Here is a 16,905-nt window from a genome sequence, read left to right as displayed (position 1 = left end):
TGAACAATGTTTCTCCTTTCCCCACATTCACTCCAGACTTGTCATTTCTCTTCTTGACCCTAGGCAGTCTGGCTGGGGTAAAATGAAGTCTCAAGGTAGTTTACTTTGCATTTGCCTGATGGCTCCTTTTAGCTACAAGTTACTGGTCAGGGAAGTCTCCTAACACCTTCCAAACAGCACAGACTATTGCTATGGCTGGCAGTGATAATGCTGCAGAACTCCCAGTGAGATCCTTTTGCTAAAGACATAGCATACTTGAGTCACAGGACACGAAAAGACCAAACTGACATTACACTGAAAGTCTCCTCCCTATTGGCTAGCTTTCATGGTGCTAGATGTTGCTATGCAGACTAAGAGGAAGAGAGTCAGCGACAGTTTCATTCTGCGATCACGGCTGTCAACCCAGTGGACTGTAGTAATGACCAGCTCTGTAAGATACACGCATGGTTGCAATAGTGGTGTGAGTGTTATGGGGGAAACCAAGTGCTACTGGATTTAAGGCCTGCCCTTCAGGAGGACATGAATGCTCAGTACTGTAGATATGACCAAGAACTCATTGTCAGGGAACTCACATGCCTCGGGGGTGAGCCTACCACTATTCTGAATGGATATAGGATCAAAATGCCCTCTAAAAATATTTATAATTATGCCCATGGGTCAGCATGGCTCTCAGGACTCATCAGAGAAGCTTCTTTTTATAATGAGCAGAGGTTAAACAGTAACAATGTCAGGTCAAAGTGTGGGGAAAAAATGACTACAATGCAGGCAGCTCTGAAGGGCACATCTATGCCATACTCGCTCTCTTCAAAGCTCGGGGATAACTGTGGAGGAGGCAGAAAGGCTGTCAGAGCCTACAATTGTGGGAAAGCACTGAGAAACCGTGCTTTCTAGATATGACAGGACCACTGCACACACGAGCACACAACAGCCACAGCTGCCCGCACAAGATCAAGCCCATCCACCATGCAAGTCCATCACAAATGAGGGAGGGGGCTCACAGGCCTTTTCCCTGGCTGAGGAGCTGTCTTCTTCAGAGAAGTAGCCCCTGGTCAGTTGTCCATGCTCCTGTGGATGACCCTACACACACAGCCATAGTGACAGTACCAACTGGGATCCGTGAAATTAAAAAAAAAAAGAGCAAGAAGTAAGGAGGGTCCCTGAGGTTCTGAGAGGAGCTGGGGAAGATTATATATATATACATATATATATATATATATATATGTATGTATGTATGTATGTATATATGTGTGTGTGTGTGTAATATATGTATGTATATGTATATGTCTATATATAATATTCTCAAATGGTAAGTTAAAATTTTATTTTTGAAAAGTTTCTTAAAACGTAAAAGAAAAATGCAAAGAAGAGAAGGAGGAATGAATGAAAGGAGAGTAGAGTAGAGAAGGAAGAGACAGAGGGAGAGACAGAGGGAGGTCACACACATCTGCTCTCCTCTGCCCTCAGATTCCTATGACTCATCTCATGATCACTGTGATCTCTGCCTTTGACCTGCCGTGTGTGTATAGACACGCGTCCCGTGGGGGCAGAGAGCAGGCAACCTGGAAACCTAGCTTGAAATGTTAGACTTCCCTCCTGACATTTCTAGCTTTCAAACCTACTTCTGACTTTCAGGTCAATATTTAAGTTGAACCCAGTAAAGACGTGCAGGGGGCAGTATAGGACCTAACTGTGCTTCCTTTCGATCAGAGTCGAAGTAGATTCTGAAATCAAGCTTCCTAGAAGATACCAGACTAAGGCAGGGCAATCACAGATAGCAGCAAGTGGACTTTCTATCCAATGATATGGCATACTGTATCCAATGAAACGACTCTGAGAGCTGCTGACATGTACTGAGCCTACGGACTGTAATGAGTTCTGTGTGCTGTGTGTGCAAGGTAGTTTGCACACAAAATCCTCATGACCGTGTAGTAGAGATGTTAACTATGAATGATGAGGAAGCAACAAGGTTAGGTTAGTAACACACCAGCCAACAACAGGACATTCTGAGAAATGTGCCACTGGGTGATTTTTGCCACTGTACAGACATCAGAAGGTATGCAGACCTGAATGGAAGTGCCTACCACACACTTAGGCTACAGTGTATATGCATCCTGCTCTTCTTAGATCCAGGATGAGCAAAATAACACTGGAAGGAATCGAGTAAAAGGGAAAGAATACAAGCAAGTGATGTAGTGGAGTCGCTCCTTCAAGCAGCTACTGCTTCACACCGCAGTGAGTCACAACAGACTCCTCCTCTAAGTAGGAGAGCACTCTGAAATAGTGACTGATCCTGTGGGAAACACCTGACCTAGTGTGGGCACTGCATCCCTACCCAGTGCTCTGTGCTGGCAGTGAACGCCAGTGGCACCCCAAGCACGTGGGTAATGTGTTGGGGACGATGGCATTCAGATGTCGCAGTGTCACTAAGCCCCAGGAATTTCCCAGCTTCATTATAACCTGCAGCCCACACCATGCATGGGGGGAACAATAGACCTTGTTTGGCCAACAACCCCCTGAGGCATGTCTGGCAAATATGACCTGTCCCTGGAGTCTCCACTCCTCCGTGTGCCAGCCCTCTGCTGGGCTCATGCCATTCCCAGAAGTGACAATACATCAAAGAGATCTGTTAGGCCAATACCAGTGACCAAATTTGTTCTCAAAACCACTGGTTCTGTCTTTGCATTTCTCTTCTAAAGTCCTGAAAAGGCAGGCAGGGAGGGAGTTTACAGTAATGGCCTGTCCTGGGTCTTCAACCTTCTTCTGGACTGACAAGATTAATTTCTCATGTCACTCCAGGATATGCTGCCACTGAGGCAGAAGCTACCTCTAGGCTCAGGCGCTCTCTCTCTCTCTCTCTCTCTCTCCCTGACTCTGTCTCTCTCTGTCTCTCCCTCCCTTTCTTTCTTTTTTGTTTTCTTGCTATCTTGCTTACTTTTTTTCTTCTTTCTTTTTCCTTAGATTTTAGGTCTACCTCACTGAAAAAGATGGCAGACCCTCCATCCCTGGTTACCACTGACTGCCAACAGCTCCTCAGGTTAGGAGAGGACTTCATGAGTGCTCCTCCCCTCAGATCCATGGTGGAATGTAGAGGACCTGATTTTGTATAGGTCCTATGCAGGTTTCCACAGCTCCTGGGTGCTTAAGGTTACACTGATGACATCATGACCAGAGGAGCGCGTCAGAGCATCCCTCCCATCCTCTGGCTCCCATGTGTTTTTACCCCCTCCCCTGCAGTATTTGCTGAACATAGGAAGAAGTGATGTCCCTGTTCAGGCCAAGCACTCAGCTGTCCCTTGTTCTCAGTACTCTGTTCAGTTCAGCTTCTCTGAACAGTAATCCCTCGTCAAAAGGAGACGTTTCTGATCAAGGCTTTCCTGGGGCTCTGTCTGACTTTCTCAACATATTACAAACTCCAACACAAGCTGTATTTCTTGAACTGCTTTTATAGCAGTCTGTCAGCACCAGTCTTATGAATATAAACATACATTTATATTGAGTTTATATATACTTACATTAAAATACCAGAAAGGATTTTACTTATATGTTCATTTAGATAAACAAGAGTAGATTATGCCTTAGAGAGACCTCGCCAGAACAGGCTTCTAACCCACCTCACAGTAGCCACCATGATGTCCTTTGCAGAGTGGGCTTCAAATTCAATTTAAAAAAAAAAGCTATTGGTTTCCCCAATAACAGTCATGTCTTTATGCCCCAGTGGGTGTACTTGCCTAACAGTATAGTTTACAGGATCCAAGGTAAGATTACTCTTGGTTTCCTGAGGCAGAGTTTTACTCTGCAGCCCAGGCTGGCCTGAAACTATATACCTCAGGCTAGCCTTGAACTCATAATAGTCCTCTGGTCTCAGTATTCCACAGTACAGTTACATGCCACTGTACCCAGTGGTCCTCAGCATTGTGCCCACTCCTGACCCATCTATCATGCCTTGGAGACTAAAGACAGTAAGGTCATGTCACAAGACATGAATTCTTGCTTTGTGCCCAAGCCACAACAGGCATGCTCACAAATTAAACTCCAACTCTTGTCTCCCGTGTGAAGCTGCTCTGTGATCCCATAGCTACATCTGGGTGGCAGTCACCACAACAAATAGAATCCAGCAGTGTCTGACTCAGGAGCCCCACAGGAGCAGTACCTGATGCTTTCAGAACCTCCCTTTTCTCACTGGCAGGAAGGACAGACAGCCTGCCAGACAAACCTTCCTCAAAGTCGAAGGTTCACACTAGAGACTGACTCCTGTGCCCCTCCTCCACTCTACCTGGCAACCTAGGAAAGGAACTAGGAAACGGGGCCTCGGGCCACTCTGGGAGCAGTTCCAAGGTAAATGCACCTGGGAGCTGGACTGTGGCTTGTGGGACAAATAACATTGGGATTTCCGAGCCTTGAGGTGTGTGCATTGCTGGCTCTGTCCCAGACGATAATACCTCATGGGTCACAGGCTCTAAAGATCTCAGGCCTGTAGTTCTTGGCTTTCCAAGGCCTGCCCCTGACTTCCTCTTTTCCAATGCATTACAAACAAACAGAAGCTGCATTTTTTTTTGAGCGCTTTTGCAGCAGGCCTGCCAATTAAGAGTCCCTCACTGGCCTAGGTATTCTTTCCCTACCAAACTCTTAGACTCTATTACTGACCTCAATCCTATTTGACCTTAAAACTTTTATTAAGCACTTGCTGGTAAGGAGCTCAGGTGTGAGAGGCAGCTCTGGAGAAGGGAATGGCAAGTCTTGATTTGGTGTTTTGGTCTGAGATGGTCACAGGGGGTGGGCAGGGGCAGGGAGGGGGTGGGCTGTGTCTCACTATGTAGCCCTGGCTGGCCTGGCACTTACTGTGTAGATCAGGCTGGCCTCAAGTTCACCGAGATCTGCCTACTTCTACTTCTCCAGAGCTGGGATTAAAGATATTTGCTACCAAGCCCAAAATGACCTTAATATTTTGTACGATACATAGAGACTAGAGGCCTAAAGGAACCAGAGACCAACATGAAACTCTAAACAAAATACGCTGACTATAACCCCACACTAAATTGCATGGCATTAACACGGGCCATTTTTTTATGTCTTCTAAAATACAGACTAACTTTTCTGTCCCTAGATTTTTCTAAAAGCTTTGCTTTGTAAATGCAGTTCTCTAGTAAACATTTCTTTTTTAAAGATATGAAATGTAGCAAGAAATTAAACTTTCAACCAAGAAACACACAAGCTCAGAGGGTCCTCTGGAAGAAAATTTTAGGGCATATTCAAATGAGGGCTGAAATGTACTTAGCTCACCTTTGAGGAGGATGGCCTGCGGCATGGGCTCCATTGGGACCAAACTGTGGGGGTCCAGGAGGTAAAGGACCTGGGGGCAGCAGCCCTGAAGGAGCAGTGGCTCCTGTAGGCCCCGGAGGCTTCATCATGCCTACAACAGAAGGGAGCAGAGTTATGAGATGAGCATGTTAGAGTACAGAGAGATAATAAAGGTGGAAGATTAACATTGAAGTGAGTGAGGGGAGACAGGAGCCAAAAGATAAACACAAGGCCCTTCCAACCCCCATTAACCAATAGTTCCAGAGTGGCTATTATTCTCTGTTAAAAGCACAGAAAGAATATGTGCACGTGTGTGTGTGTGTGTGTGTGTGTGTGTGTAACGGTGGAGGTACCTTAACAGAACATGGAATCTCACAAACACTAGATCATAAAGTAGTAAAAAAGTAAGTAAATAAATAACTCAATAAATCAGAAAGCAAGCTGGTAGAACATCTGAAAGGCCTACAAAACAAGTCCCAACAGTGCTTTTGGAGAGCAGGCTGTTACTCCAGCAAATGCTGAGACAGGTGAGGGGATGTGGAAATCACACACAGTGATGGACGTGCCCTGCAGCGACCTCTTTCTCACAGCTCCTCAGAGAGTCATGAAACACCATGACTAACAAACAAGTGGGAGAGGAAAGGGTTTATTTGGCTTATACTTCCATATCACTGTTCATCACGGAAGGAAGTCAGGATAAGAACTCAGAGCAAGAACCCGGCGGCAGGAGCTGATGCAGAAAAAATGGAGGCGTGCTGCTTACTGGCTTACTCCCTGTTGCTTGCTCAGCCTGCTTTCTTAAGCTGCCAGGACCACCAGCCTAGGGATGGCACCGCCAACAGTGGGCTGGATCCTTCACCATCAATCACTGAGTAAGAAAATGCCATACAGCTGGAACTTACAGAGGCATTTTCTCAATGGAGGGTCCCTCCCTTCAGATAACTCTATGTCAGTGTGTGTCAAGTTGACATAAAAGTAGCCAGTACCGAGCATTTTAAGGTTTCTCTTTGGAACAGTTTCCCAGCCTTTTTTCTCTTTGCTTCTTAGAGCAAAGGTGGAGGGGATAACCCAAGCATTGTGATGGAGACCCCTAAGCCTTGTTGGCATAACTAGCCATAGTTCAGTGCTGGGCAAGAATCTCCTCTGAGGTTTGATCTTTGTAAAATAAAAATGAAATCTCCTCTACCCAGCCCGATCAACTTGACCTTTGGCCCTACCCTCGTCCGTGTGCCCTGTGACCTCCAAACTGCCTGTGAACTCTTCTACAGTACACCCAGTTTCGGCATTCATACAACGTACTTTCTGTTCCTTCCCTCCTTCAGTTACCACACAGACAGACAGATGGATGGACAGAAGGGGACACACACACACACACACACCAGGAAATGATGGCATGGACTGTAGTCACCCAGGAAGACCTTGTCAGGCTGTCACTGTCCCTTCATGAAGGAACTTCCATATCCTTGGATCATCGACCACACATGCTGCAGGTCGCAGTAGTAGTTTTTGGGATTTTAAACTTAAATGTCTACCAAGACTCCCTCCCCTCTTCAAGCCTGAGTCCTGAAACTGAAGACTGACTGAGCTGAGGATGGGCCCCGGGATCCCACCTAAAGTCCTGCTAAAGTCATAGCCCAGACCTTATTTTCCTTTTTTCTTTTCTTTTATTGGATATTTTCTTTATTTACATTTCAAATGTTATCCCCTTTCCCAGTTTCCCCTCTGGAAAACCCCCATCCCACCTCCCCTCCCCCTGTCTCCATGAGGGTGTTCCCCCTCCCACCAACCCACTCCTACCTCATCACCCTGGAATTTCCCTACACTGGGGCATGGAGCCTTCACAGAACCAAATGCCTCTTCTCCCATTGATGCCCAACAAGGCCATCCTCTGCTACAATGCGGCTGGAGCCATGGGTCCCTCCATGTGTACTCATTGGTTGGTGGTTTAGTCCCTGGGAGCTCTGGGGAGTCAGGTTAGTTGATTTTGTTGTTCTTATGGGGTTGCAAACCCCTTCATCTACCTTAGTCCTTTCTCTAACTCCTCCATTGGGGACCCTGTTCTCAGTCCAATGGTTGGCTACGAGCATCTGCCTCTGTGTTTTTATGTTTTATTATTTTAAAATGGAATCTCACTAAACTGCCTAGGCTGCCTTTGAACTTGTTCTTCAGCCCAGACACACTTTTAACACCAGGGTCCCTGCCTTAGCCTCCTAAACACATGGGATCATAGCCCACACCACAGCCCGAGTGAGGAATGCTATATATTAACTTTATAATCAAAGTTCTATTTATAATTTTCCACAGAGGGCAGAAATAAGTATTATGGTTTCATTTTAAATTATTTTAAGTAATAAAAATATATTTTAGTATACTGTGTGACATAATTATAAATATATTCTGTGATATTTTACCAAGTTAAATATATATGATAAATATATATTGAATATATATTCAGGTATATTGTATACACGTATATATTTAAACTGGTAAATATTCAAATGTATATCTGCTTCTGTCTATCCTCATTCCCACTAGTAAACTTTCCCATCCTCCTCCTGTTCTCCCAGCTTCCAGGAAGCACCATTCAGTCCCCAATATCTAATGGGATTGACTTTCTTAGCTTTCACATATGATTCAGATCATGTATTTTTCCTTCTGTGAATTAAAGACACACACACACACACACACACACAAACACACACATACACACACTACATTTTTACATGATGTTTGGCAATGTAAGAATAGTATGAAACACACGGTCAAGCGACTGGGTTTAAATCCTTCGCCACCACTGAGAAGCTACAGCCGGCCGACAAGACCCACGGTTTTTAACCCCATGTCCCAGCCCTCAGCTCCCTGCTCCCCAAGAGACTTGAGAATTAACTGAGGGGAGGTATGAGAATACTCTTAACCATTTTCTCGTACCTCACCATATGCCCTGACTTCCTTCTTAGCTTCCTTTCCTAGAGTATCTAGTTTAATAAAACACACACACTACAGTTAAGAATGCACTGTGCTTTACTTTTAAAATGTTTTGGACGAAAGTAAAAAGCCACAGGAGGACCACCAGTATTTCAGGTTAAATAATGACTGGCAAGACATAAGCCAGATACCCCACCTTTCAAATACGTGGGTGCATTAGTTCCTATGGCTGTAGTAAACACTGTGACTAGAAGCAACTTGGGGAAGAGGAGAGTTTAATTCACCCAACAACTCTCAGATCAGACCTCACCATTGAGAGAATTCGGGGCTGTCACTCAAGATAAGAACCTAGAGGTAGGAACTGTAGCAGAGGTCATGGAGAAGAGCTGATTATTGGCTTGTTTTCCTGGCTTGATCAATCTGGTTTGTTACACAGCTTAGGACCAGTCGTCTAGGGGTAGCACTACCCACAGGGGACTGGGATCCCCCACCTCATCAACCATTTGATGATGGCAATGATGCTGATGGTGGTGATGATGATGCTGATGATGGTGATGGGGATGGTGATGATGATGGTGATGCTGCTGATGGTGGTGATGGTGATGATGATAAATACCCTATAGACTTGCCTACAACCAATCTGTTGGAGGCATTTTCTCAATTGCAGTTCCTCTTCCCAGATAACTCTAGATTGTGCAAAAAAGACAAAAGAAGAAGGAGGAGGAGGAGGAGGAGGAGGAGGGGGAGGAGGGGGAGGAGGAGGAGGAGGGGGAGGAGGGGGAGGAGGGGGAGAAGAAGGAGGAGGAAGAAGAGGAAGAAGAAAAAGAAGAAGAAGAAGAAGAAGAAGAAGAAGAAGAAGAAGAAGAAGAAGAAGAAGAAGAAGAAGAAGAAGAAGAAGAAGAAGAAGAAGAAGCAGCAGCAGCAGTAGCAGCAGCAGCAGAAGCAGCAGCAGCAGCAGCAGCAGCAGAAGCAAACAAAGAAAAAGCCCAGCCAGGATAGCAGGTTAGTGGCCATTTTTACCCCCACATGGGTCAGGATAATTCAGAAGCACACAGTGAGAACTCTCATATACCTGTCACATTAGGATAGGTTCTCCCAATTGCTCCTGATGTCAACAACAATTCAGGCTCACTCAACATGCATCTAGTGTGCCTCTAGTGCAGTAAGAGCACTCATGGAGGACACAACAACCACGTAAGAAATAGTGACCCTGTCATGTGACCACAGTTAAAAAATGCAGATGGCCTCCAAACCCTTCCTGGAATACAGATCAATGAGGAAAGACCTCTTGAGAGCCACCTTCAGTATGGTGACTTCTTAGAATAGCAGACAAGATATGGGATTCTAGCCAGAAGCAGAGCCTGACCATTGGTCTGAGAGAGCATGGCTGAATCAGGGGTGGACAGCATTGGGGTAAAGTGACAAGAACAGAAATCACCATCCAGATTGGTTGGAGACAGACTACAAAGTCTGGTGTATGACTGGACTCCACACCCAGGGCAAAGGGATGACAGTAACATATCGATGTGCAGTCAGAATCTACAATGGCCCACATAGTTGCCATTGTCAAAAGTGACCAGACATAGAGCGATCAGGTTCTTTAGAGCATGAGGGAAACTTCAGGAGGGAAGGAAATCCACAGCAAGAGAAAGAGCTATGCTTGTACCACAGGAGAGTGTCAAACTCACAAGCCATCTTTAACTGGGCTAGTTTACTCTGCAGGAGTGTCTGTCCCCTCCAGTGCCCTTCATCGATGGTCCTGAGCTAGACATACAGATGCTCCATCCCTAGGGTCCTCTATAATTTGGATTTTTTTTAATGCAAAGCAACACTTCTTTGACGAATTCTGTGGTATGGGTTTTCCTTCTGGCCTAGAAGGAAGTGATTTTTGGTAGAATGGTCTGGTGTGGGCCATGCATCTCTGTAGATTGGATAATAAGTTCCAATGTCTGGGGCTCTACCTTTCTGCTTGTGTCCTGGCATCCTTTAACAAATCCCTTTCTGCTACAATGGATTCTGACATCAGCAAAGTGACTCTGACCAAAAACGACATCACAGACTAGTAGACCTTAAATTGGACCCTATTTCTAACAAAAATCAAAGAACATGTGTGTGTGGGGGGGGGGGATATCTTCATCTAAAAAAGACAAACAGGAGCTCCCTGTTCCACATGCAAATCCTAACGGCCAGTGCTCCCAAAGCTCTGGGCTGGTGGTTACCTGAGGAGTAGTAGCACGTACACCACCACCCAGACTTGACCCCACTTCCAGAACAGTAATGTGCCTGGCCTCTCTGCTTCCAGCAGCAGATGGCTTTCACTACTCCAAAGACACTTGAAAATGTGAGGACATTTTGGTTTGCTAAAACTGCCAGAAGAAGAGGAAGGTACCAGTGGAGCATGGTAGACAGAGACCATGGATGCCGCTAAATGCACAGGGCCTTTCTCTCCCTCTCCCTCTCTATCTCCCTCTCCCTCTCCCTCCCCTTCGCCCCCTCTACACACACACACACACACACACACACACACACACACACACACACACGTAAGAGAAAGAAAGAGAGAGAGTGCATGTGAAAGAGTAGGCCCCAGATGTTAAGAACGCTATGATGTAGAAGCCCTGCACCCAACACAGTGCACCTACCTCGTTTCCCCCCCACATCCTCTAATATGCACCATGTACTGGAGTGTGACCCTTTCTGGTTTAAGTCACTTCAGGGCGGCATTGCTAAGGCCCATTACTTTGTACTTTAAGGACACCTCCTATTGTTCCCATGCAGAGTGTCTACAGCCACCTTCCTACCTGGCCCACCCTCACTTGCCTTTCAGGTCATTCCTCTAAGAGGACGCTCTCTCCCTGACCCCATCTCAGAGTTTGGTTCTTCTCTCCTGGTGCCACTATGTGCTTCTTTAATACTTTCCACTCCCTTTCTACCCATGAGCTGCAGTTGTCAAGTTGTATACCGTGTCGTCTTTGAGATAACTAAGTAATTTATGGACTGGGATTGAGACTATTGTATTTGTTGTTTTATGACAAATACTTTGCTCACTCAATAAATCTGTTTGATTTGTTACTATGTAACACAAAAATTACAAAGACACAATCAATGGGTGCTGATGGAGATGGAGTTCTGTGAAACTATGCTGGTGAAACAGACACTTCAGAAAGTCACAAGTAGGTCGTCTTTCAGAAAACCAACAAAAAGATCGCCTACAATAGTGTGTGTGTGTGTGTGTGTGTGTGTGTGTGTGTGTGCACATGCGCTCACTCGTACATGCACATGCATGTGCATGAGTGAAAAGTTTGTGAATTGGTGCTGGGAAGGGGAATCCTGAGCCCCATGCTTGCTAGACAAGTGCTATCACTTAGCCCATTACCCTTAGTACAACGGTGTGGAGAGTGGTTTAAAGTCCAGCATTGTGTCAAGAAGACAAAACAGAGAGACAAGGTATAAGGAAGCTGGGGGAACATCTGGTCAGAGCTGCCTGTTAAAGCATGAAGCAGTATGAGGTAGAAGGCTGTGGAGACAACACAGAGGACTTTATGGGCAGAGCAGGGTGCTAATCAGGCACGAGATGTAAACCACACTCCAGGGACTGTGAGTTGGTATCTGTGGAGCAATGGGTAACAGGATAGGGCAGGGTGAACTGAAAAGAAGAAAAATGGAGAAAATAATGCAGACTAAGGGACTTAATGTATAAAGAGAGGTGAAGGGAAGTCATGAATGGCTTTTAAGTCAAATGACTCACTTGTTACACAGAATCCCTCCAGTTCAAGAGCTGATGGTCTGGCAAAGGGCTCTACTGGACAGAAGCCTAAGGGTTAAGAGACTATCTGTGACCTGGGTGACAGATGGGTTGGATTGTTTGTGACTGCTCAAAACAAGACTGGGAGAGAGATAGGCGGTATACATACAAATAAGCAGGCAAAAACTCAGACATTTAAGATAAAATTTTAAAAAGTAAATCTAAAAGTAAACTTTTGGTAGACTGACTATATCAGACCAGGTAAAAGACAGGGATTCTTCTGTTTTGATTTTGGAGTCTTCGTCTGTTTCCTCGAGACAGGGCCCCATACAGCCCAGGCTGGCCTTGAACTTGCTATCTAGGCCAGGCTAGCCTTGAACTCCTTACCCTCCTGGTTCTCTGTCTTTTGAGTGCTAAGCTTATAAGCATATGCCCCCACAGCTAGCTTGTTTTTGTTTTGTAATAATGAAAGGCTTAGGTGTTGATCCTAATAACTGATGCTCATACGTGATGTGGAATACCAGTAAAAAGTAGACTTCAATGAAGGAGCACAAAGTGCTCTAAGTGAGTAGGCCAGGCCTGAGCGTGCAGGTGAACCGTAGAAAACACTGGTCCAGACATAGGAAAGAATTCCAGGCTGAAGGAGCAGATCTAAAGGATTAGTGAGTACTTTATGTGTCTCGCTGTAAGAGACTCTTCAAATGATGCTGCTATGTCAAACCAGGGCTTCATTTAAGGACTACCAACTAGGAATATCCCATGTCTCTAAGCCCGAGGACCAGATAATCATATATAAGTAAAAAGCAAAATTTACCTGGTGGAGAGGACACATGGGACGGGTCCCCATAGTGCCCGTAGTGAGGGGGAGAAATGCCCATTCCAGGCTGGGACTGAGAATAGGGGGGTGTCGCCACGTAACCTTGTTGGCTCATTATGAAAATATCATTCCAAAGGAGAGCTACTGCAGAAGAATCCTGCAAGAGTAAAGACGAGAAGTTAGCAAGAGGTCTTTAGATATTTAATACTATTAAAAATAGAATCACAGTCAAGAAACATTTCAGGTAACTTGAAGAAAAGTAAACGGGTCCATCCTGGAAATAATCTTCATTTTATACAACACTATGTATCATAATATTATCCCCTGGATATGGCTTAAGATATCTTTTTGGAATTCAATAACATCACTTCTACGGTCCCAGGAAATTTCGCAGGCACAAATCTGAATAGTAATTGCTACCACTTTTTCCTCGGAAGCCTGGATTGCTTCGAACAGTCTCTCATTAGTATTCCTACAGGTCTGCTTCTTGGTTTCCATGGTCACATTTTGAGAGTGCACCATGCCATTCAAGTGACTGACCACCATGATTACAAGTGGTCTGCAGACAGATGCTTCGTGACTTGGATCTCCCTGCTGCCCTTCTAATTAGTCTGCTTAATCTGTAGTTAAGACAAGGAAAAGCCATAGTCCAACAAATGTAACCTGAGATGGACATGATAACAGCCTTGTGAGTCATAATTTGACAAGCCAGGGGTAGCTCCAACCATCTTGGTCCAAGATGCTAGGGCTTCTTTTAGACTTAGATGACATTACACCTCTAAGAACATAAGCACCTATATTTAAGGAGCTAAAAACAAACAAACAAACAAACAAAACCTTCCATATGTGGGTAGTTATAAACAATCACAAATATAACAGTCCCATCTTGGGTCTATTCAGAGCCCAAATACCAATTAGCTTTACACTTTTATACTTCCAGGGTTTGCTAAAACATATCTCCTAGGAGGTTTTTAAAAGACAATTTTGTTTGTCTGTTCGGTTGGTTGTTTTCTGTCGAGACAAGGTTTCCCTTGTACTCCTAGCTGGCCTGAACTAATAGACCAGTATGGCCTCGAACTCAAAGAGGTCTACCCGCCTCTGCCTCCCTAGTGACAGGATTAGAGGAGTGTGGCCCGATGCCTGGCTTTCAAAAAAAAAAAAAAAAATGTAACAAGACAGAGGGTTCTCTGAAGCCTGGCAAAAGAAATAGATTGTTTCCTATCTGCCCTTGCCTAGCTTTGTGACACAATAAACTGAAGAGGCTCTTTGGGCCTCAGTTTTCTGTTTTAGAAAATGAAGTGTCTAAAAGTCATATTAGTTGGGAAACCCCGATTCCCTAGTTTCTTTCCAGTTTCTCCATCAAGCTTTTGGGTACCTCTCCTTTTGGGTATCATCTCCCTTCTTGTTGCTGTGTTTTAAGGTAAAGATTAGTGATGTCTTCTAGGTAAGACACGGTCTCTTTATTCTGGAAATGGCATGCAAATTTAAAACCTAAGGCTAACATCCACGATTTAGTTTTGTTTTCATATTAAACCTTAAGCTTCTGAATAGCAACCGAGAAAGAGCATGATGAGGTCACTGTCTTCTTAACAGAGGACAGAAAGGCAGACAAAGGTCTCCAGTCCACTGTGTTCCTGACAACACTTTCCCTCCTCCCACTGCGCATAGAGAGACGTGGCAGCCGCTTGGCCCCATGCAGCCCAGCGCCTTTAGAAGACCGCACCGGCGCACCCACGCAGCAGCTGCGGGAGGGAAGCCGGGCAGAGATGCTCACTGCAAAAGGACTGGAGGCAGCCCAGCCCTCTTCCCTGGTCCTGGGAGGAATTTACTTCCTCGCCCTACTCTGCCACGTCAAACTTCCTCACCCAGAACACCAAGTTGCAGAAACCTGACTCAGCTGCAAGCGGCGACATGGCAGAGAGCCACTTGGCACGAACCGGCCTCGAATCCAAACCTCGAGCGCTCGAATTCTACAAAGACACCCTTCCCCGTCCACTGTCACCCGGGGCAAGTTCGCGTTTCCCTCCCGAATGATGTCCCGAAGCTGAACGCTGTAGTTGCCATTTCCCCTCAGATATTTCCAGCCCTCTCTTCCACAGGGAACCAGGGAGCCAAGTTGATGGGGAGTCGCGGTGCAGCCGCGTGTGGACACTCCGCACCCCCAGCCGCGCCCCGAGCTCGCTGTACCTGTGGCTCTTCATCCTCCCCTCCCTCCTCCCTGCGCCCTGCGCCCCGCGTCTGCCGTACCTGCTCTGCACGCTCCGCGCCCCGCGCCACCGCCGCCGCCGCCGAGTCGCTCTGGGCTGCGAGTGCCACGTCAGGCGCCCGGCCGCGCGCGCGCGCTGGACCCGCTCGCTCCCGCGGCGCGCACCGGCGGGGGCGGGGCCGCGCCGCCCGCTGCGGCCTCGCGCCTCTTTCCGGGTCTTTTCCTCTAAGCTTTTCCTTCTCGAGGTCCCGCCTCCTCCAATTTGTCAAAGATCCTCCCGAGCCAGTGTCGTGGGGGGACTCGGGTGGGGTGAAGAGGAGCGCTCTGGGTTCAACAGGTGGCACTGAATCGCTGCGCTGGCTCGCCTTACTGGAAGCGACGCGTGTCGGGGAGTGCACAGTTGCAAGAGCAATCTGGTGCGTGTACAGACAATTTGATGACGTCTTCCAGCACAACAACAGAAGAAGGAAGGCCCAAGGCAGCCTGGTTCTGTGTGGAACGAGATGGCTCAGCTGAGGTATCCTCAAAGAAGAAAGGGTTGGAGGACCAACGTGGGCTCCTCCACTTAACTGTGAGCTACCGATGGTGCGCCCCACCCCCAAACAGGAACTGGCTTGTGTGTCTGTCAAAAATACATAACTTTCAGCTCAACTCTGGACAGAAACAGTTGAGAAACACCTATTTGGCCCTAAAATCAGAACCAATAGGGCACTTTCCAAAAAATGTCTCACTATCAAGTAGAAAGTCTTGAGTTCAGTCCACAGACGAGTTTGGGAAAACTATTTACACTTCACTCAAGTTTATGAAGTAAAAGCAGCCTAGTGATTTTGCCCTCACTATGTACCTTCTTCTGAGAAAGCAGAAGAATAAAAGCTCCCTAAAGCCTGACGAATCAAAAGCTATCTGAGTAGCTTTTCCTATTGCTGTGATACAATACTCTGGCAACCACAACTAAAAGGAGAAAATGTTTATTTTGGTCCGCAGTTCAAGGGAGAAATCCACCTTGATGCAGTAGCTTGAGGCAGCTGATTGCTTTGCATGCACAGTCAGGAAGCAGAGAGCAGTCAGTGCTTGTGTCTGGCTCTTTTTATACAGTCCAGGATCCTGGCCCAGCGAATGGTGTCATGCCCAGTGGGCGGGTCTTCCCAGATCAATTAATGTATAATCAAGATAGTTCCTCACAGGCTTGCCAGATAGATCTTTTATTAGAATTATCATTATTGTGACATTTGTTTTGGTTTTTTGGGTTTTTTTTTTTTTTTTTAATTGGCGACAGGGTTGCTCTAAGCAACCTTTGCTGTCCTGGAACTCACTCATTCTCTAGACTAGGCTGGCCTTGAACTCAAGTGATCCACCTGCCTCTGTCTCCCAAGTGCTGGGATTAAGGTCAGGAGCCACCAACCCCCTACTACATTAGGAATTTTAAGGCAACTGTGTCAACTATTTGTCCCTGAAAAAGAAACAATTTTAAGGGTAATAATTTCCCTTGTCTCACAGTCGCTGAGGTTTCAGTCCTATATTTTTGGTTGTGAGCCTAGCCTTTAATGGCTGAGCCATCTCTCCAGCCCCAGTCCTAAGTTATCATGTTGAACTGTTATAGGTGCCTGATGATATAGAGCATTATGGCAGGCAGAAGGACTGATAGACATGAAAGGCAGGAGGACTGACAGTAAAGCAGCTCATGTCACAGTGGCCAAGAAACAAAGAGGGAAACATAGATTCTGCAACTATTTACTCCTGCACCCTTCATGACTTTAAATCCAGAATCACACGGTTAACACTGACAAGTTTGGCTGCCTTCTTAGAATGGAACCTGGGCTCCTTCCTGAAGCACATTTTTGTGAATTTATTTATTTTTATTTTATGTACGGTTGGCTTAGATTGTTCAAAACCTACTTTAGTAAGGGTCCTCAA

At 46.0% G+C, this 16,905-nt stretch overlaps 1 protein-coding gene across 2 annotated transcripts in view; it reads right to left on the bottom strand.

Annotated features, from left to right (window-relative positions):
• The window catches only part of Sec24d (SEC24 homolog D, COPII coat complex component), a 108,018-nt gene extending 92,860 nt beyond the window's left edge, over positions 1–15,158 (bottom strand). Inside the window, exons 1-3 of one of the 2 annotated variants that reach the window (XM_006233272.5) lie at positions 15,033–15,158; positions 12,783–12,942; positions 5,281–5,410 (exon numbers count right to left, since the gene is read on the bottom strand). In XM_006233272.5, the coding sequence (XP_006233334.1) occupies positions 5,281–5,410; positions 12,783–12,900 (248 nt within the window). In that variant the 5' untranslated portion in view covers positions 12,901–12,942; positions 15,033–15,158. The remainder of the gene's footprint in view (positions 1–5,280; positions 5,411–12,782; positions 12,943–15,032) is intronic. The other variant, NM_001309453.1, reaches the window with a different exon arrangement.
• Positions 15,159–16,905: the final 1,747 nt, after the last annotated feature.

The sequence above is a fragment of the Rattus norvegicus genome, chromosome 2 (assembly GCF_036323735.1).
Source record: "Rattus norvegicus strain BN/NHsdMcwi chromosome 2, GRCr8, whole genome shotgun sequence".
Lineage (NCBI taxonomy): Eukaryota > Metazoa > Chordata > Mammalia > Rodentia > Muridae > Rattus > Rattus norvegicus.
Note: the sequence above shows the minus strand (reverse complement) of the source record. Positions and strands in the feature narration are given on the sequence as shown.